Source organism: Anopheles merus, chromosome 3R, assembly GCF_017562075.2.
Source record: "Anopheles merus strain MAF chromosome 3R, AmerM5.1, whole genome shotgun sequence".
NCBI classification, from domain to species: domain Eukaryota; kingdom Metazoa; phylum Arthropoda; class Insecta; order Diptera; family Culicidae; genus Anopheles; species Anopheles merus.
The window spans coordinates 1,993,326-2,015,432 of NC_054084.1; the positions used below are offsets into that span (position 1 = coordinate 1,993,326).

General features: G+C 48.1%; 2 protein-coding genes across 9 annotated transcripts in view; one reads left to right on the top strand and one right to left on the bottom strand.

Annotated features, from left to right (window-relative positions):
- Positions 1 to 5,965, top strand: part of LOC121595998 (rab3 GTPase-activating protein catalytic subunit) — a 113,045-nt gene extending 107,080 nt beyond the window's left edge. Inside the window, exons 2-4 of the mRNA XM_041920534.1 lie at positions 4,380 to 5,535; positions 5,610 to 5,698; positions 5,769 to 5,965. Of these exons, the coding sequence (XP_041776468.1) occupies positions 4,380 to 5,535; positions 5,610 to 5,698; positions 5,769 to 5,835 (1,312 nt within the window). The 3' untranslated portion in view covers positions 5,836 to 5,965. The remainder of the gene's footprint in view (positions 1 to 4,379; positions 5,536 to 5,609; positions 5,699 to 5,768) is intronic.
- Positions 5,966 to 6,115: 150 nt separating this feature from the next.
- The window catches only part of LOC121595999 (dual specificity tyrosine-phosphorylation-regulated kinase 2), a 58,484-nt gene continuing 42,492 nt past the window's right edge, over positions 6,116 to 22,107 (bottom strand). For 4 of the 8 annotated variants that reach the window (XM_041920535.1, XM_041920540.1, XM_041920536.1 and 1 more), the window contains 8 exons: positions 19,255 to 19,418; positions 18,871 to 19,148; positions 14,221 to 14,359; positions 13,956 to 14,127; positions 11,618 to 11,761; positions 11,229 to 11,358; positions 10,253 to 10,482; positions 6,116 to 8,408 (listed from right to left, as the gene is read on the bottom strand). In XM_041920535.1, the coding sequence (XP_041776469.1) occupies positions 8,068 to 8,408; positions 10,253 to 10,482; positions 11,229 to 11,358; positions 11,618 to 11,761; positions 13,956 to 14,127; positions 14,221 to 14,359; positions 18,871 to 19,148; positions 19,255 to 19,418 (1,598 nt within the window). In that variant the 3' untranslated portion in view covers positions 6,116 to 8,067. Of the gene's footprint in view, positions 8,409 to 8,793; positions 8,851 to 9,195; positions 9,280 to 9,615; positions 9,951 to 10,252; positions 10,483 to 11,228; positions 11,359 to 11,617; positions 11,762 to 13,955; positions 14,128 to 14,220; positions 14,360 to 18,870; positions 19,149 to 19,254; positions 19,419 to 22,107 lie in introns of those variants that run through there. The other 4 variants (XR_006005231.1, XM_041920541.1, XR_006005230.1 and 1 more) reach the window with 4 other exon arrangements.

A 22,107-nucleotide genomic window follows, 5' to 3' on the forward strand; every position in this document is an offset into this window, starting at 1 on the left:
AAAGGGATAAAGCGCCGCAAAGGAAGGAATTTGGAAGCAGATCGAAAACGCTACGAATCATTAATTACGTCAAGAGCAAAAACTGACTTCCCTTGAGCGCTTAAAAGGCGGTCCGTCGCCTTGAGGAGGTCCTTTCTCTTGTGTGCGGGAGGCTTGGAAGATAAACCGCGGATTGACACATATGTCAGCTGCCATCGTAAATCGTTCACCTCGCACGCGCGCGCGGGCCCCCTCGGCTCGAAGGCGTTCGCTGATTAATGGCTTCCTTTCGGCCTCAATTTTCTCTTATCATTATGGTGTGCTGGCGGAGGACGGATGGAAGGGCGTCGGGGGTTAAGCAACTGCCAAAAACATGGCACAAAATTTACATGAAGGTGGGAAAAAGCTTACCACAAAAAACAAAAGGATGCCACTATCTTGGACGCCTTCCAGTGATGTGCCTTGAGGGAGGGGATGGGACGATCAGCTCTGTGTGTGTGTGTATGACCGTCACCGTACATGTCCTTTGGCTCAATATTGGACACAAAGTAGGTTTGTGAAAGGTACGAGATCTAATATATTGTACTCGTCCTTCTGCCGCCTCCTCCCGAGCACGCGTTACACTTCATCTGGAAAACAGGACCGGAAGAAGGAACGCAAAACCACCGGGAAAAGCGTACACACACACACACACACACACACGCAGGCTTAATTCAGACCACCGTCAAACGAGGATGGATTAGGGCGAGTGTGTGGTTAATAAAATTCTCCATCCGCGAGGGCGTTCGGCGTCTTCGCAAAGGTCAATAAATCATTCACGTTCCATTAGGCAAGTGGTCTACGTCTACTGCGAAGGGACGGGTAGAGGGAGGATAGAGGGCGTTGGGTGGGTGTGTCTCGCTGATGACGTCAGAGAACGCGCCCCGCCACGCCGATGCCTGGAACGTGATCGGTAGCGACGTCACACGACCGTAAAGCCGGAAGCTGCCGGCTTTTCGCAAATGGCATATCGTCCCGCCATATTCGCTCTATTTGGGGACTAGATTTTTTCGTCTCTCTTTCACACACACGCTTTCTGAAGGATTCGTTTTTCCGCCTTCCCACGATTCCCAAACGGCCAGCACAAACGGCATTTTAAAGCACCCGGGGAGGAGGTCCTACAAAAATATACAAACAAAATTAGCGTCCACAGGAAGTTAGAAGCTACGCCATTTCCATTTCTGCTCACGTACACCCGGGAGCGGGGAGCAGGTTGATGCCAGGTTTTTCCTGGGAAGATTTGTGAGTCCACAGACGAAAGAATGTAGCAAAATGCAACATAAATGAAACAAAAATTTATGGTAATGAGGATGATAGATAGACGACGACGACGACGACACACAAGCACACAGAGGACAGGATAAGGAGAAAAAAGGTAAATTAAACCGAGAAGTAGGAAATCATTTAGGATTGACAAGGGTTATAAGAAAGATGTATGAGTTGAAGGAAGAAGAGCAACGGCAACGAAAAAAAATTGGGTCCAATTTCCATAGCAACGCAGAGGTAAAAACAGACATGACAATCAACTGGGTTAAACGCTCCGTGTCCTTTGTTTTGTCTTTGGAGAGTCTTTGCTAAATACTTTTGATTAGTAAAAACAATTTCCTTTTTCTGTGGTGCAATAAGACTTGCTCTGTTCTGTTCTTTATGCAAAACAATATTTTATTCCCCCCCTCTCTCTCTGTAGCCAAACTTTTATTTCATTTCATAATGCCCCAGCACCGTTCGGTTGGTAAATTATGCCGACTGCTTTGCGTTCTTTATTGGATTTTAATTGACTGCTGAGGAACTGCGCGTGGTGCTGCTCCAACTGCAGGGAAGGTGTTTGTACACGGCCCCACGGAAGGAAGTCATTTTGCGAAATGGTAATGTCGTACCAGCTGTTACACAGACGAACGGCATGCCACAGCAGTGATGGTTCGTTGGTTGCTAAGCAGTTGGGTGGTACACACACAGAGTAGGCCGACGGTTTGGGGACGGTTTGTGCAGGAAGGATGGAAAAATGTTGTCATCTCGCACCAGAAACCTCAAAGCGAAATGACGACCACCAGTGCCAGTACCAGTCGGAGCGTGCTCAATCGTTGGAATGGCCACCATCGGCCACCCGGTTTCCTCTGTGCCAATAACCACAACATCGTGTTTGGTGATGCTGGTTGCTGTTGTTAATGGCTGGCGCTTTGCTAATGGTGGTTAGATTTACTACTCCCCGTTTGTTTGTTTTTATAGGTGCTACTGTCCAACGAGGACGCTACTGCTGTGGACACAGTGTTACTCACACTCCTAAACCAGGCAGGGCGTTGCTGTACTCATCTCAATTACTCAAACGGTGTATTAAAATAATCGAAACACAATTTTGCTACAACGCGCAGCAAAGCCCAACACGATGAAGTTGTAGCCAATTTTCGCGCCATCGCCTACTACGGCGGGTCAGTGAACCAGCACTGGTTGGGTGGTTGGTTGTGTTGGAACCTTGAAAAGTTGCTCCTCTCCAGCTCCAGAAATGGCTCCAGATACCGACGCAACCTCAAAGTGGGAAGCTATAACCCACCGGATAAAGAAGGCTACACCACACACACCATATTACCATTATTTTCCAATTGTTTGCATCTTTCTTGCCAATGTTTTTGCCCCTCCCCCCCACATCTTTGTTGGAAAACTTTGATCCAAAAGGCATGCAAAGATAACCTTCCAAAGTTTGACTGCTCGTGCGCGCGTGTGTGTGTTTGCGAGGTTGAAGTTGGCCATGTACGCAGCAGATGCAGGCGCAAACTGTGTGCAAAAGCAGCTCCAAACCGGCGCATAATGACGCAATGAGTGGGGTAATTGGACCGCGTGCCTCTTGGCGTTTGGGTCGGAGAAGATTTGCTCTTCTTTGGCGTTAAGTGTGTGACTGGGTGTGTGGTTAGAGGATGATGCACTAAATTGACACACTTTGGTGGTTTCGCACGGAAATAGATGCAACTCTTCACAGCTCTTATTGTTTCTGCTGATCGTTGTTTCGGAGAAAGACACATTTTGCTTAACTCACAGGTGCATTTTATGATGTCGCACAGATTTTTCACACCGATATTCGAAAATAGCACAATAGGGAGAGAGAGGGAGAGCTTATGGCAACTACACCCGTACCAGAAGCGGGGGGAAGTTGCAATTGAGTTGCAAAGTGAAAACTTCAATTGCAGCTAATCAAGAGCCAAGATCGAGATGCTTATCTCGGCAAACGATCAGCAAATATTTGGAGAAACTGGGATAACGCGAAATGATCGATGTTTCGTTTAACAGAAAGTTCAAACAATACGGCGTCTGCACATTAGGAAATCCAGAAAGTGGATCAGTTCAGTCATTAATTTGGAAACCAAACGCACAAAACGCACAACTTTATCCTGCCTTAAAACAATTCATTTGCAAATGAACTAAGCACCAGATTATTATTTAATCTCACCTCCATTGCAAAGCTCATTTCCCGTGCCCATTAATGCGCTATATCAACGAAGCGATCTCTACACGAAATAGCAGAGGCGCCGAATTGCGGGTTTTGTTTGTTTTCCTTACACAAACAAGACTGCCAGCTTTACGGGTAGTTTGAAGTGATTAAAGGAATGTTTAAATCAAACAAACAAGCAGCAACAGCAACGGCTTCTCTCCTTTCAGCTTCACTGCCTGCCACAAGAGTTACAGTTTCGCACCGTTTCTTCGACCCTGCTAAACGATCCTCTTCATCAGCAAGATGTGTTGGTGCAGAAACATAAACCAGACACCAAGCCAAACTCATCTACTTCATTTAGTTCCCGGTTCGTTTGAGCTGAAAACCTTCCCGCGGGAAGCACTGGAGTTTATGATCCTTCCCAAAACAATTCGCAAAGCGGGATTCCTGTGCGTGTGTGTGTGCTGGGAAAGACGGTGTTTAAGTGTGTCTGCGGCATCTTTCTCTCCGCCTAACAAGCGTGTTTGTGTTGCTGCCACACTTCACCGGGCACTCTCCAGTCCGTTCCTCGGTTCCTCGGTAATGGTAGCTGTTAAAGTGCATAATCACCTAATATGATTGTTTCTAAAACGTGGCTCCGACACAAGAATCCGATCGATCGAGCGATCGTGAGCTAAGACGAAGAAGAACGCATGTAAATGTGGCGCTTCGCTGGGTGTTTTGTTTTATCATGCTTGTCTTGTACGTATGTATGTATGTTTGCGTGCCCAAACGATGCGTGTGTTTGTTGTTCTAACGCGTTCTTTTGCTTTAGAACATGAACGCTTGCCAGCTGTCGATCACGAGAGCACAATTAGGCCCCATCATCATCCACCTCATCATGATGCTCGTTCTGACTGTTTTCTCTTTTTGCCTCTCTCTCTCTCACACTCTTCCGCAGCGTGGCCAGCGGATTCCCGGACTCGAGAACCTGCCTGCTCCACCAGAAGCTTCAGATGCTGAACGTGTGCATGGAGCGGCGCACGCTACGTGACGGTGGACTCCCGTTTGCGATGCGTTCCACCGGTCCAACGGCAGCCACCGCCGCCGCCGCCGCGCCCACCGATCAGTCGGACGAGGAGTTCTTTGACTGTTCGGACGATGAGCAAGAATCCGGCGCAACGGGCCGGCTGTCTCGGCTCGGTAACATGCTGCTGGTCAGCTCGGACGAACCGCTGTACATTCCGGTCACGCAAGAGCCCGTCCCGAAGACGGAGGATCAGCTCGAGGACGATGCGGAGGTAATGCTGAAGCTCGGCCCCGGCAGTGAGCTGTGCACGCAAATGATGAGCGCCTCGCTGCTGTCCGACATGGAGAGCTTCAAGGCGGCGAACCCGGCCGGGCAGCTGGAGGACTTTATCCGTTGGTACAGTCCGCGCGATTGGATCGAGGACGAGCCGGTCGACGAGCAGGATCCGTTCGGGCGCAAGGGACATCTGAGCGCACGGATGCTCATTCCGGGCAACACGTGGCAAACGGTCTGGGAAGGAGCGCGTGCCATCCCGGCTCGGCGCCAGAAACGGCTGTTCGATGATACGCGCGAAGCGGAGAAAGTGCTACACTTCCTGGAGTCACGTACGATCGGCCAGATAGCGCAGCTTACGATGGCAACACTGTTTCACGTGGGCGTGCTCACGCTAACGGCAAATGCCACGCCGGAACGAGCCGTCGTGCCGGCGTTCGATGAAATGATTGACCGCATGACAGCGGCCTGCTGTCGATTGTCGCGGGAAAGCTGGATCAGTGGAGGCGGCGCAGCCACTGGCCCGGGGCGGGCCAACTCTCAGACAAAGTACGAGCAGCAGCTGCTCGCCGAAATGATGCAGCTCGAGTGCATCGTCACGCAGGCCCGAAGCTTGCGGCGAAAGCTGTTCGCAGCGCCGGGCGAAAGCTCGTCGGTCGACGCGGAGAAGCTTTTGCAGGGGTTGCTACAGTCGCACGAAACAGATCTACCAGAGGGCGCTAGTAGTGCAATCGCTGGCCGTCTGTTGGTGCTGTTTGCCGAGGCCAAACGGGCGGCTAACGAGCAGAGCGACCAACAGACCAAGGGCGGCAGTGTACGTTACGCTCATGTGCGGTGGGTGCGTTCAACAAATGTAAATGACATTCTTTTTTCTCCCTCCATTTGCAGAGCCTGCCGGATCCAATCGAAAAGCAATTTACTCTACGGCTAAGCGGCAACACCGTCAGCAAGGGTGCGGGAACGCCACAGTTTCTGAGGTTTGTAGTACAAGAGAAAAGCTTGTTTAATTGTTGTTTCTAATCGCTCTGTTTTTCATTCCATTCACAGAGCAATTCTGATGCCGCAAGAGTTTCGTCTTTGTGGAGCATTCAGCCGTAACACAACCTTTTATTGAGCGAACGACTGCTGCCTATCCTGTAAACTGTAAGCTACACACGGTGTTGGGATGGTTAACCAATTATCAATTACATGTATTCCCGAATCTTTAATCGCGTTCAAATATAATGTTCGGTTCTGTAACGATAGTTGTCATGAGAACGGTCAAATAATACTTCACAAATGGTTAGAAATATTGAGAAAACGAGTTATGACGTTACGAGATGACGTTATGGGATTGTCTTTTTCTCATTTTCCCATACATATCACAACACTATCCACTAGACACCAGCTTGTCGTACATAGTAATGAGTTTAAAACTTTATTCTTTTTATATATTCGTTTGCTTACGCGTGTACTATTATCATCATCACCCCTGCTATCGTTTGCTTGTTTTTTTTCTCTCCTCTCTGCCCCGCACCCCGTGTTCCACCCTACTCGCCACCATCTACGGGCACACTGTTTGGCCACCTGTGTCTTTCATGTATGTGCCACGCGAGCTCCATCATTACACCGTTTCGTTGGCTTCCGCGGGCGCCATCGCTTACTTTAATGGGCTTTCATACCGGGACGACGTTGAAATCACACGCGTTCACCGGATCTTTCGGACGCATTCGGGGGCCCAACATCAAGGTGTGTTTGTGTTTTTTTTGTTGATTAAATGATTTGTTATACACATAGTTATTGTTACCGTGTGGCTTGCTTCCATATTCCCGTACAGTCCTATTCCTACATCCTACAGAGAGGGGGGGGGGGTCTCGGGAACACTTGCTTGCTTCTGCCTGCTCTGCCGACTAAAATAATGGCAGGTGACGGAGAAAAGAATGCAACGAACGAGACTACACTCGCTCCACCTTCTTCGTTTAAGCTCTAAGAAGACCGTATATAGAAGGATTGATTTGACTGTTTTGCCTTAACCAAACAATTGAACGTAATCAACAAACGAGAGGGACATACATTTTTGGGAAGAATAAACGATACGCGATCATTAAGAGGATGAGAAGGGAGAACGATTACTTACAAATTAATGATTAGTCACTAGCTTTTCATTCCGGCGCCGACGCGGTTGCTGCTCTTTCACACTCAACCCTCAACCGCCAACGGCTTCTAGGCTCCTTCTTCTACCTCGACACATCACTGAGACCCAGCTATCACCGGTGCTGGAGCAAACCCGCTGTGGCCTATCTCTAGATACGACAAACACTGTCTAGCAGATTACCATCATGTTTTTTGTTATACCGTAATAAATATATATATATGTATATGTGTGTATGCATGCCTGTATATATATAAAGAATACATCTGCTCTCTGTCACCTAATGCACCTAATGCACCGCCGCGCTAGTCTCTCTCTCTGTGACGGTACACCTACTATTCGGATGTGGTTGGGATTTTCTACAAAGGGGACCTGTAACCTGACGCTTGCTTGCCCTGGCTAAAACCGAGTCCTATACCTTAGACTTCGAGGTCGAACTAGAATTTCGAGTTCGTGTCTTCGTCTGCTTCGTCCTCGACTGTTACTACGGGAATTTACTTATGGCCGACAGAACGTTTCGTTTGAAAATTGCTCACGCTTTGGCCGCGCAATAGCTGCGCCAAATTAACAGCACATGAAAAGAAATCTGCACCTTCGTCTTACAACGCCACCTCGCGTCCGTCCGTTCGTGTCCTATTCTGCATGCTAGCTAAATACGACGCTACCGCTACCCTTAGGCTTAGTATTCGGTTTTGAATAGTTGTATGGATGCTAAGATTTTGTTTGTTTGTCACAGTCAATCCTACAATCCCGACCGGTTCTCTATTTTGACCACAGCCACCGACCATCAAACGCCGCGTCTTCCGTCCTCCGTTAAGCGATATATTACGAAACCAAACACGGGGTCCACTTGCTTACGGGAGGAAGTACTTTGGAAGCGTCATGTTGTCTTTTGTTCCTGTTGAACCATTCGCTACTACTGCTAGAGAGAGAGAGAGGGGGAGGCCGAGAGGGACCCAAGACAGACTAACACTATCACCTGGAACACGGTCGTTCTACCGAAGTTGTTCTATCTACAAAGCTACCCCTGAACTACCCCTGAAGAACGGCTTACGACGAGCGGGGCGACAGTGCGCGTCACCCGGTGTCCTCTGTCCGAGAGCCGTTGGAGCAGCGGCTAGCAGCACCAGCAGCTCTCGGAACGACGAGGGACAGGACGCCCTAGATGAGGCTTATGATTTTGCTGGTATCCTTTGCGCGGGCCAGCGTCTCATGTCATGCCCGGCCAAAGATGGCCGACACATCGCCGGTACTTTGCGAGTGCGGCATCGCGCTACCGTGATGATGATGGTGATGGTGCGCGGACGATGTCGAGGACGCGTACTTGGACGACCCGTTGATGGTTTGCGTACTGCCGCTGGTGCTGATGTGGTTGTTGTTGTTGTGGTGGCTACTGCTGCCACTTCCACCACCACCACCACCACTGTGAAGACTACTGATACCGTGGTGGCCGCTGTTGTTGTTGGACAGGTTCGTTAGGCCGGTGGCAGTCACTTTCCGGACGTTGGTCAACCGATGCAATGAGGATTGCTGTTGTGCCGTTTCGAGATCGGTTGCTACAAGCAAAGAGAAGAGAAGGGTAAGGAATCGATTAGTTGCCTGCGATCAATACCTCGCCAAGGTGCAATGAGCAGAGCCGTTGGTTGATGCGCGATGAGAGTTAATGCGCATTGGTGTGAGAAGTATGTGAGAGGACGGCGGATCGGAAATGGATCAAATGCACTGGTTACGATGAAGGTGTTGGGACGCGATGGACACACTGGAGGATGTACCCGATGCTAACGACAGTTACTCAACAATGTTGAACGACAAAATGAACGATCCAAACACTAATGGGCGAGTAGAGGGAACGGACGATCCGCGGGGGGGGGGGGGGACGTACGAAATGCATCACCGGAAGTGGAATGCGTATTCGGGGCATGCAGAGTATGAAATCCATACCTTTGAAGGCTCTATTCTATCACACTTGATACGACTCCTGAAGGAGAATGGGTTAGTCTGTAGAGCAGTCGGAACATAGAAATGATAGAAAGTAATAGAGAGAGAACGTCAGCCGAATGGTTTAACACAGAGAGGTTTAAAATATCAGATAACTTTAAAAAATCGGAGCTACAGAGTCGAGCAATATTAGTACAAATCGAGCAAAACTACTTCATTTCAAAGAGATCGCTGTGTTTGGTATTTCAATTTTCCGAGACGATGCTGATTTTATGAACGACAAATGTAACGTCACACTGCACAAACAAATGAATCATGATCACCACCCGCCACTTAGTTCGCACAAGAACGCTTCTGGATGCAAGCAATTTGAATGAAGCAACCGTTATCTAGCCAATTCCTTACGTTTTGTTTGCTTTACTTCCAACTAATTCATCAATCACAATTCAGATTCTAACAAGTGTCCAAAGGGTGTCGTTTCCAATAGGTCTAGAAGAAGGGGATGAGAACAAAACGTTTGTTGGTTGGTCTTCGTTCTGTTGATGGTCTATTTTTTTTTTTTTTTTGTGCGAAAGGAAAGCAAAGACGGCAAGCACTTTATGGCGCGTTTGCATACCCACACAACACACGGCGCATAGATGGGGCACATACACGCACACACATACAACATTTAGTGCAAAACTCGGTTTGTTGCAGGATGTGTGATGTGATGCAAAACATCAGTTCAGTTGGCGAAAAATATGATGAAGGGCGACAACAGGAGCCCCGACAATGCTACTCAAACCTCAACACACGCACACACGAAACAGACATTGTAGAACTAACCTGCAAAAGCAAAAGCTTACAAAAGTGGGGAGGGCAGTTAAAAGCATCGGTTTTGGCAGGATGGCAGATGGAAGGCAAAAAGGCACTGCGTTTCGTTGTTTTGAGCGGCGATGAGGACGATTTGTTGGAACGTTGCGATAGATGCATGTGAAAGAGCACTTCGTCACGCGACTGTTCTCATTTCTCCTTCTGCTTATCGAATATCGAAATCAGATCCTTTACGGTAGTACAACTAATGAGCAGCTTCGTTAGCGGTTGCTTCTGACCACCACCACCACCACCCGAAGCCGAAGCTTTACCGTCGCCGCTGTCGGTGGGCTTGCTAGCTGTTTTACCTACGGAAGCGCCGAAATGGCGGGGGGAAAAAGAGAAGCAAGGACGCGCATTCGAAGCAGCATTAGACCGGCGGACAGCCAAGCATTACGGACAAAGACACAAGGACTTGCATGCAACGGCGCGTAACGTCTGCAGTAACGGTGCGGCGTTACGTCACGCATCGTGGAAAGCTTCAACACGGACAACAGCACGCGAGTGGAAAAAGGGCACCAACTGTTTACCGAATAGCTCATACGCGCACACACACACACGCAAACACACACACAAACACACAACTATAGAATTGGGTTGGATGCGTTACCTTTGACGCGCTCTTTGGTAAACCGTAGCGTACGGTTGGAGGGAGTCTTTATCTCTGGCAGGATGGTGTTTGGTGTCATTGGCTGAGATCGTTGCTGCTTGTGTAGGAAGTTCAGCTGGGTGTCGCTGCTCTCCTTGGACTTGGAGCCGAAATAGGCCTTGGACGCGCTCACCTGGAGCCATTCGTGACGGGCCGCCTGTTCCGGAGTCATGCGCTTATGGGGATCCCACCTGAAAAGAGGACAAAGGCGAGTTAGTAACCCGGTTTATCTAACATACACTCTCCCTACTGATCATATGCTTCATAAGCTGTCAAAAAAAAGTCTTTTCTTAGTCATTCTTTCATTCATTCGCTCAGTTTTCCAATCCACTTGTGAGGCGCCCTTGTGGCAGCTACATTTTTCCTGCATTATTGCGACTACTACCACTACTACTACTACTACGCTGGGGTCATTAGAACACGCAAAGCACGGTTGCCGGTTCCGGCGTGTCTCGCCCAGTGGCAGAGCGCGATAAATACTGACTGCAGTAGAATTTCCCTACCAGGCCACAGGGTCAGCAGGACGGTCGCGAGCGAGGCCAGTCAGCCACAGCTAATCCTGTGCACGTTTTTCGATTTGTTAACCATTTGCGACCGAACCACCGGGCCACCGGCTTGAGCACACAAAACCCCAATTTGACACACTTGGCACGCAACTGGGTAACAAACGGCCGAACCGCCGTAATGAAGGAAACACTCATTCACACGCCATGAAATACTCGAAAACGGAGGAAAAACTAGGAATCGCTTTTCCGGGGTTTTACGTCAGCGTGAGCAAACCGCTACGCGGCGGCAATGTTCAACGGGTCCTCGACTCGTCGGTCGCGGGCTTTACTCGTAGGCGGGTGCTGCTTTAGTCATAATTATGAAAATGTTTCCCCTCGCTTTTTGCCCACCTCGATAAACAAAACAGAAGAAGAAGAAGGAAAAAACTTACTCCAAACATTTGCTGACGAAATCGATGAACACGGTATCGTTGCATCGGAGCGCTTGGGACAGGGTCTTCGAGCCTGGCTTCCTTTTGCGTCCCTTCGAGTTGGTTATGCACCGTGGCACTCCTCGTGAATCTGTACGCCGTTGCGGGCAATGGTCGATGAAATGGAGCGGGACATGGCCGAGGAACCCGGAGAAAAAGAGAAGAGAGAAGGAGAGAAACATAATATTGTTAATCATTTTGCTGCCGTTTTGTTTTTCGCTGCCGTTTTGCTCCTCAAGACAAGGGAGAAAGAAGAAAGTATAATCAGGTCACGAGGCCACCACTCGCTGCCATTTCCGTTCAGTGGGGACGGTTTCTTTTTTGTTTTTGCCGTTGCCGGAGGTACTGACCGAAGAATAGTCGTTTTCTGGTCGCCAGCTGGAAGACCTCCTTGGACGGTACGCCCAGAATTTCCATTATGCACGCCAGCTGCTCGACTTCATTCTCGCCCGGGAACAGCGGATAACCGGTGTACAGCTCGGCCAAAATGCATCCTAACGGAGGGGAAAGAAAGCAAGAAGAAAGATGTTGATTATAGTTTATAGTGTCAGACAAAAGTGTTTTTTGGAAAATGAAAACATTAGCCAAAAGAGATGAAATCGATAAACAGAATTATCGCATCACCCGAAATGACACAAAAGGGCGCATCCTCGCAGTGAAATTCCCTTTCAACATCGATCAGTTTGCAAATTAGTTTCACCTACACAAAGCAAACAATAGTAGGGGGGAAAAGAAAGGATTAACCCCTTCACAGTGTGAATGTTCAATTGACCAACTATCCCTGCCCAACCTCGCTGGAGCTTCCACCAACTGGAACAAACCATCCGCACACATCCGCATGTGTATATGTGTTGCATGTTCGATTCAATTACCACTAAGTGGTTAGAAGCGGCGTGAAAAAGGGTGTTGAGTTAAGTGTGTTTGTGTGTGTATGTGTGTGTTCCCTGCTCTTGCCTTCTCCCTTCAAGAGCCGCATATTTGGTGTCAGTCGATTGAGCATGCGAAGGGCAATGGTGGCGCGGTGCACTACTACTATTCACGGCCACACACAACACCCTCGCGCTCCTCGCCGCACACTAATTGAACACTAATGCGAAAAGTGCCCTCCTGAATCAATCGTCAATACACAGACACACAAGCACACACACAATTCAAATAGAGCGCCACAAAAACCGCCACACTGGATGGTTTCGGGTTTTTCTTTCTTTTGCTTTACGATGCACCATAAAGTGAACGATCCGGGTGAAGTGCGTTGTACCTGCGACCGAGACGGACCCAGTTAAACGTTCCCATATCGTTGTTGCTCATCGTTCACGCACACACACACACACATTCATTAGCCTTTGCTCGTTATGAGTTGGCGAGGAATTTACATAATCATGCAACGTCCCCCCTTTTGAAGTAGATCCTTCCGTGAAGGATCCATCCTCTCCATGCGAACTTGAACACTGTTGGAGCAGCAGCGCGTGGCTTTACATGCTCGTCGCATGGCACATTTTCAATTACAGTCCCGGACGTCGTTGATAAAAAATTAAACAAACATTCTCCCATTGCACACACTGCAGTGGGCGCGGGTGGTCACATAATTTGCACGCGAAGCGCATTGCAGACCCACATTCACCCACCTCGGGGAAACGGACAGAAAGCGGCCAGTGTCGAGGCTTTTGGTGGAGCTGCCACCGGACGGAAGGTCAATCGATTATTTCCACGTGCATGAGAAACTGAGAATGCACGGAAGCATACACACATGTGGTGTACGCGGGGCTGGATGGGCCAAGAGCTGCTGCAAACGATCGTGACGAAGATTGGAAAAAGCTCAACCCGAGGCTGAGGCCGCTTGATTGTGTGTTGTTTGTTTTCCAATCGGGAACACCCCCTTCCGTCGGTGCTCAGTCAGATGGATTTCCATTTCCCTGCATTCGCCAACATGCAATTGGTAGCTTGTGGCAATCAAAATTGCTGACGACGCATAACTATTATTCTCCGGAATCGGAATCAAATCGTGAAACACCGTGCGTCTCCATCGAAGTGAAATGGGAAAATGGAATTATGTTTTTATCCTATTTGTTCTATTGCTTGTCGTAAGCACTCAAGTTTTTAAATCTCAATATACATTTGCTCCATTTTAATGCTACCTATTTGTGCTGTATTGACCCACCAAACCAACAAAACCATGGTTTCTACACACCATTAATCATTCTCTCGATTGAATTTTTAATGCTCGCCATCTCACAAAACTTTGCTGGCCTTATTTACTCTTGCCTCTGCTTCTTGCTCCGTGTCATTGCTCCCGTTTCGCAAACAGGCTGGCTGGGCGCGTGGGATCGGATTGATTATTCGGTTAAATATTCATTCCCTTTTCCGACACTATTCGATTAATACGAGGTCAACGGAAAGGGAACATTCCTCCCCGTGATGTGACGTGTGGGTGGGAGAGTTTTTCCGCTGCTTGCTGTCGGAGGATCATCTAAAATTCATTCGGCCGTGTCACCAAAATGGGCGCAAAAGACAAACTCAACAATAAAATGAAACCAATAAAAAAAACACGCCAGACCATTGCCCCGGTCGGATGTGTTTGGATTTCCCGGGCCTTTTCTTCTGTACTTCCCGCTTTCTGAGGCCCACTCATGGTCATGAATTTGAGCGCACCATGGGAAAGGAAGGGCAGCAAACGCGGGCGATGCTTACCTAAGCTCCACATATCGATCGCTTTGTCGTAGGGGTAGCCGAGGATGACTTCCGGTGACCGGTAGAATCGCGACTGGATGTAGGTGTAGACCGTCCGGTCGGAAAAGCATGAACTGCCGAAATCGATGACCTTTATCGTGCTGCTGCCACGCTGTTTCAGTAGCACGTTTTCCTGTTCGTGTGGAAATGGAGCGAAAAGCAAGGATGCAATGAGATCAGCGCGTTCAATCAAAATCGGAATCAATTTCCCCTGTCGAAAGCTTACCGGTTTCAGATCACAGTGAATGATGTCCAACTCGTCGAGAAATCTCAAACACTTGACGATCGAGTTGCAGAACCGCTTGATGAGGCTCAGGCTGAATCCTTGATAGTTGTTCTTTTTGATCAACTCGTACAGGTTGAGGCTGCGCGGGAAGAGAGAGAGAGAGCGAGAGGGAAAGAGGCACAAACAAACAAAGTTAGTGAAATGCATCAATTAGCTTAACGGCCATATGTCATGCACGGGGCCCATTTGCCATAAAACGCAACGACCGGAACTGTTAAATAGCGTGAAAGGGAAAAGTTCGACCAGAATGACACAACAACTCGTGTGAGGAAAAGTTTGTATACAAAAATAACGTCCCACGGTGGGCCCAATTCTTTTAATTGCAGTAAACCGAAACGACTTGGCTGCTTTTGTCAACTTTTTACATTACCAGCAAACAAACGCATTTGCTTTGGTTCGAACCGTTGGTAAAAATAAACAAAATTAACGCGTCGGTTCATGTTTGCCGGCAATGAGCAAAAGTTAGTCTATAATTATGTCATTGAATATTGTTCACTTGCCCCGAAACGCGCTGTATGTTTTTCTTGGATAGCGAAAATATCTCTTGGCAGGATTTGTTTCTTTTCCCGGAACGGCTCTTATCGTACCCGCCACAGAAAAGGCAACTTGGTGGTTTCTGCTGTGGTGTAAGACATTTGCCCACTCATTTTCACCGTTGCCAATGATACCGGGACGGCCCAAGGCTACACAACCACCGCGCGTTGTTTAATACCGTCGGGTCAGAAAACCCATCTTCCTTCGGTCGCTGGGGCTGTGCTTTTGCTACGGATTTGCCCGGCACGCTTTTTGCCCCGATCCTTGCAGTATGATAACGATCCGCAGCGTTGCCTCCTTTTGGCAAACAACTTAATGGCAGCGATTGCACGGAGGCACGCCAACCTGCCCCCGGGGCCGGGCATTTCCTCATAACTAATTGCTTCAAATTAGCTGGGAAAGGCATAATCCATACATTATTTGAACGGCAGGCAATTTTTTAAACAAGCTTTTGCAACAAATGACACACCGAAAGCGGACGACCTTTCACAAAGCACGTTGGTTGCACGGGGTAATTTACCTGAGCATGGCATGCGCGCCCGTGTAAAGACTGCACAGCAAGTGCATCCTATTGTGTTTCCAGCCAGCTCAGTTGCCTACCGTGACCTTCAACTCGTGCATTATCACGAGGTCCTGTGTTTACTTTGGGGTGGATTGAAATTCGTCCCCTGTGCTGCACAAACCGATGTTGCGATGAACTTTTCAGGATCAACAATAGAGAAGCAAACCCACGGTACAGGCAGTGCAAGCGACACGCACCGGCAAAAAGGGTGACCATAATTGCACAAGTTTGCAGTAGAAAATATAATGCAAGAATATCCCACGAATTTACCGTCAAAGCCGAAGCAAGAGAGATGGAACTTGCGATACCATAGCCATAGCCCACCCATAGCTTGTGTGTGTGTTGATTTATGAAGGTCGTTACAGCAATGATACATCATTTGTGGATAAAGTTTGACATATTATGGTGAATTAAAGGAAAGTTTAACGAGACGGTGCAAAAAACCCGTCGTGTAAGGTAACCTTCTGTCTGGCAACTTCCTACCCCTTAAAGCGACATATGCAAAAGTTGCTCAACCCCACGCGGACGGTAGAGAAGAAAAGGATGAATTTTCATCACGTCAATAAGATGTGGCTTTGAGGCGTTGGTGCTGCTGATTTCCCACGCTGTTACAAACATCGCCCGCGGCTCGTTTATTCTTAGTTGCAGACTAAAATAGTATCTCAACCATAGTAAGTCGTTTCTTGTTACATCAAAGTCTCGGAAACTTTGTCCTTAACCAAGACAACATTCAGCAGCTCGACTGCAGCTCGATAGATTATGATAGTGAGGCACAACAATCGCCCACCCCTACCTAGAGTCCGATTTGAATGACGTCCGATGTTTGTCTGTATAAAAAAGAAGAAAAAAAACATCCCAAACGCATGGGAACTCTATCATCTGGCTAATGTAACGGTAGTTGCCACAGCACAAGAGTGAACATCCATGTACGAGGAACAAGTTTACCAATGGATGTGATTTTTCATTTTTACCTACAAAACTTTATCGTTCCTCAAGCACCAACTCCGCAGTGTCCTTGTTGCGCTACTTCCTCCCAATGCGTCAAAGGTTAAGCCCGCCGGTTCTGCGTCACGGGAGCTGACCGCAAAAAGCTCACACGCATATTGCCGGCATACGCAAGCATTGGGTGGGGGGGCTGGTGCGTTATTGTTATAGCAGGAGCAGGAGGAAAAGTTTACACCACAAGTTTACAAGGAGTTTTTCTGTTCTGTGTCTTTTTTGCCTGGAATTATTGAACCAGCGGAGCATGGGGTGCGTGCTACCAAAAGTCGAGGAGCTGTGGCAAACCGTTTTATTAAAGTTAATTAGTAGGCGGATAATAGTTTATCGTACGCTCCGATCGAAGGGACAGATAGTTGTAAATTAACGAGAAACACCAACTAGAGAAGGGGGAACGGTTTGTTTGTTTACAAAACAAACACGGAGGGAATTTCTGAGTAGCAGTGTGGCGTCTTAGAATGAAGCCTACCTAGCCTAGAAATCAGATTATTTTTCATTGGATGGTGTTTTAATGAAGCTTTTTGATTTGTTTGTTTGAATCACACGCGGAAAGGCTTGATTTTTGTTTTCGTGTTGGTACAAAGAACCAAATTCAAAACACTCACGGATTGTAATCCAACCAGAAAGCGCACATATCGTCCGATCAATCGTTAAAAGCTCATTAAAACACGGGTCAGAAAGCTGCGCCCATGAGTGCGCAATTCTTTGAATCATATCTATATTGCAATATACAATTTTTCAATCCGTCAATCATAACTCTGCCCATAAATCCGGCTCGTTGAGGCTCGTTAAATGTTGACCCAATGACATAAAAACCAACTCTGTCGGTGATTTCCGTTTTCCACCGGCGCATCACAAAACAATGCTACAAACGCGCGCATGTTACCTCATTCGAAAGAAAGCAAACCATCCCGCCGCATCGCTAGGTCAGATGGAGAAGGGTGGATTTATCTTTTGCTGAGATTTATTTGCATATCATCGGTGCTGATATCGGTGAAACAACAGCCCAGAGAAGCCAAAAAAGAAGCAGAAAAAAACGCGCCATCGCGAGCAATTCATCATGAAGCAAAACATTTACCTCCGTGTAGCATTATGCTCACCACCACCCCACAAAGCTTTGTGACGGGGTGCGGAAAGGTAAGATTTAATTAAAACAACATTTCGACTACGGCAAACAAGCTTATCTGGCCCAAACTATCAGCCAACCGGCAAAAATCATTGCGTTGCTCCATTCACCCTGGCGCATCGTCCCGCAACCGAGGCACGAGGTTATGTTACGACGATGCGCCACGTTGCGGTTTGGGGCTTTTTTTCGGTTGGTTGACCCGTTGCGATGAGGGTGCGCATTCTGTTCACTATCTTTCACCGGGCACCCCCCGGGGGAAGAAGCCTCACAAATGACGAATTTCCAATGAGGGGACAATGTTGGGGGGATCGGAAAATCGGTTTACCCGGTGTGTTGAGCGAGGGGAAATGAGATTGAAAGCAAACGTTTAAGGAAAAGGGAAAAAACAAAAACTAAACACATTTAAGACGCGCGTGTTGGTGAGAGAGAAAGAAATCAACACAGCAAAACAACAACAGAAACCAAATTCACAAACGACGGTGGTGGAGGTGGTTTTGTTCGATAAAAGGAGAAAAAATGGCAAATATATTGGATTTATTTTCGGTTCGCAATGGATTATTTTTAGCGGCAAAATCAAAATAAACACTCCCGCAAACCAGACCGCACGGAAACGTCCAGAGCACGTTCTGTGCTGACGAGCGGCAAAAGTTTAACGAGTAAAATAGGGAAAAAATCATAAACTAACTGGTAAACCTTGGTACCTTGGTTCAAGCAAAAGAACTGCCCCACTGGAGCTGGAGTTGGCGGGGGCAAGCCTAAAAGTTACCCACCGTGTTGATCGACACTAAGCGGATTTGTGCGGGAAGAAAAACTGCGCTCTTTCCTTCCCAACACATGCCATACATTGCGTTTTTACCGTATTAAAATGTAAAACGCAAAAAAGAATCCTTAAAAAAGTTCAGGGGCAATTGGAGAACATGAAAAACTTTGCACTTTGCAATCGCAAATTCCTTTACCAACCTGTCCAGTGTCCCTGGGTCCGAGATTGGTGGTTGACTTTCAGACTTTCAGGTTCACTCGAGGCGGTGATGTAACCGGTATGAAGAGAAACGAAACCTCTACAAATCTGCCCCAAAGACTACAGGTACAGAAGTTTCTGTTTCAGCTATGTACCTACACCTACAGAAGACGCATCGCCGATGGTTTGTGCCGAGCAGAGTGCATGTTCCCACTAATAGCTACCAAATTGCACGCCATTTACTATCGGGTGTGGAAAGATTTATGACGGGTTGGTCGCTCGTGCCGTTATATGGACGTAGGGAAATCGACCCACTGGAGCTATTGCTCAATCAGACCCTGCGGTGTACGATCCGCGACGTTGTTTTGCATGGCATCCAGCACAGGACACGAACAAACGCACCCCCCTTACCTCATAAGCTCGAACGTGATGCAGAGATGGTTGCGGAAGTAGAAGTAGTCCAGCATGTGTATGACATGGTGGCTTCCGTCCGCGTCCTTCTTCCGCAGCTCGTCCAGTATCCGAACTTCGACGAGGGCCTGATGGTGGAAGCGCTTCTTGTTGCGGATGATCTTGATTGCGACGTACTGCTTGGTTTTGTGGTCCAGCGCCCGGATCACCTGTCCGAAGCTGCCCTTGCCGATAATCTCCAGGATCTCGTACCGGTAGCAGATGTGGTCGTGCACAATCTACAAACAAAACAAAAAAGCGGAAAGCAAAGGAAAGTATGTTAATGTATCAATTTGTCAGTGGAGCGGACTACCTGGGGGCGGAAGCACCCCATTTCCTCCTTACCTTCTGATAGCATCCGTTCTCGTCATCGAAACCCGAGTTCGCGCCGACGCCCGGCTTGGCGTTGATTTTGCGTGCGTCCAGGCCGAGATAGTAAATTTCCTTGTACTTTTCGATTTCCTGCTTTTCGTAGTCTGTCAAGTGTACTCCATGGTAATCGAGCGCTTCTGCAATGCAGGAGATGGCGAAAGGAGAGAAACAAAACAAACGAATCAGTCAAACCGTTCCTGGGAAGTTGTTCGCTCTGTCGAAGAGTAATGCGGACAGGAAATATTAAATTAACACCCTCCTACCGGTGGCCACACCCAGCCCAAGCGGAGAAAAGCTCTCGAGAGCTATCCAACTACTTTCCAGAAATGTTCTTTTCCAGCTCACACCATTTCCGGCTCCCCCTCTGGGCCCTCTGGGTGTAAATGAAGAGTAAGTTTTGATGATAATAAAGACGTACCACGGTGTACATAACTCTCGAGAACCGCGCCAGGACGCGTAAGGCATTCGTGTGCGCGTTTAGTTATTTATAATTCACAACCTCCGGGCACGTGAAGCTACCCGTGGCAACTTCGCCCGCACGTCGCTGGCGGCCTCCCTGCGTTCTCCGTTCTCCGGAAGGCTTTACTTTGCTTTATCATCCAAAACGGTTGAATGGTACCGCAGCATAAGTGCAGTCCGCGTGCCAACGTGCCGTCCTGAGCTGTAAGCGGTCGGTTCCGTGTGTGTGTGCAGAGCCGTAAACGTGCCGCATGTATATGGTTCAGTAGCGAGGAAACGTTGCTGATTTGGCATTCCGACATTCGGTCGACCATCCACTACACACTACGAACGGTTATGTTTACGAGTGGTAGTGTGTTTATATGTTATCGTGTGCCTACTAGCTGCTGACTCATGGCAAGAGGATTTCGCTTGGCACCGTGTCAGGGCGTCACTTTCGCGTCAGCGAAAACTAAAAGACCATTTTCTGGCACTAGACTTGTTGGTGAATTTCGCATAAACAAGTGTAGTTATCTCTTAATCATCTTGCACACCGCGATGGCCTTGAAATGTAATATTTCAAGGATATCCTTTCCTGCACTTGTCACCATGAGTCGGCAAAAGAATCCTTTCAAACCTTCTAATGAAATGAGGTTCTATTATTAGAAACCTGTGCTACCATATAATGAGAGACCGGAAGGACAAGGACAAATATCTCTTTTCGGACAAATTCCACTACAACTGCTTTGCTAGTTTATGAATATTCCATCTGCTCAAAATACATGAAGACAAACCAACATGATGTCTTGCTTCAGGTCTCGATTGCTGTTCTACCGGGCACGTTCCATGCAAAAAGCGTCCCCTCCCGCTGTGCTTGACTGCGACAGCACTGCAGATAATTCCACACTCACGGTGCCAGTTCCGGCTACAAAGTAGCGTATTTCCTACCCAAAAAAAACCCAAACTTTTGCTCCAAAATGCTACTCCACACTGCCTAAAATCGTAACATTGTAACAAGCGACATCTAGGCGGCCCCCGTGTAATGTCGCTTGGGGGAATTGAATGTGATCACCCAACTTCCGCTAGTGATGGGGAAGTACGTTCGGACCCACCACGCCCTACCTTTATGGGCGGCAAATGCAAATTGGCCTCCTGTCTTTCGCCAGCGGGTTTGCCAAAGTCTCAGACACTAATCACTTTCCGTCTGGGGTTTCTGGCCTCACACTACGAAAACCCATATCAGCGGGCAAGGTGAGGGCCAGTTTAGTTATGCTCACCCCCGAACGGGAATTAGAACCAGGCCGCCGGAAGGGAACCCCTGCCCACACGCTCGATGGAGGATAACGACTGCCAAACGAACCTTACGACACGCAACATGTATCTTTCCCCCTCTCCCCCTCATGAAGCCCGATACAAGACCGCAAGACCACATCGAGCCCCCGAGGACCTCGCTATCGCAATCGCCGGTTCTGGGAAGGCGTGCGCCCGGCAAATGTGTGGTTTGATTGTTCGGGCGGAGTTTTTACCGTTTGAACCAATTCGAAGGAAGAAGACTGCAGCTATTTAGTTCGATAGTGTAGAACGGCGTCTTTTACTCTCGCCCCAAGAACGATTGGCCGCGGGGGCGGACAAGGGCCATAATAGGCATCGATTGCCGCAAGCTATTCAGTTCCACCCGGTGATACCCGGCGATGCGGTGCGGTGGGGTATTGTCATCTGGCCGTAAATCCAGCTCGGAAGCGAACTTTACCTGACAGGATCGACATATTCATGATTTATTTTTAACTAACAAACAAGCCCGATTGAAAGCAATGTTGGGGGGCGCAAGGCGGGACGGACAAAATCTATAACAAAATAATTGAATTGATTTGGTATGTTGAAGCTAAACTTAGGTCACCTGTGTGTGGGGCTTTGGCCAATCGGCTCCTTCGAATGCTACTGACGTTGATGTTCCTTTTTACATTTTGTTTTATGTGTTTTACAATAACAAACGTTTGTCGTAACAACAAAATAGCAGTAACAAAAATAGAAAACCAAACTCCCTATAGCTTCGACGTGTGTTATATTCAGTCACTGTCGATAGAGCTTTGTTGTAATTTTTGGCGAATCCCCAAAATTGCCTCTCCTAACCGCTACCAGCTCGAGACAGTGCGAAAAAGCACCACATACGGGCGATAGAGCGAAAAATCATCCTGATTCGATTTTCCACCCTTGGCGATTGGAGAGGGACGACAAAAACGGCGCCCAAACGAACCCTCGATACGAAACAGCCAACACGACACAACGATGTCGATATACTCATGGAAGGCAATGATGATGATGGACTGGACCTGAGAAAGTCGGCACTGGCTTGCCAGGTGCCTAACGAAGTTATTACTCGGAAATGGA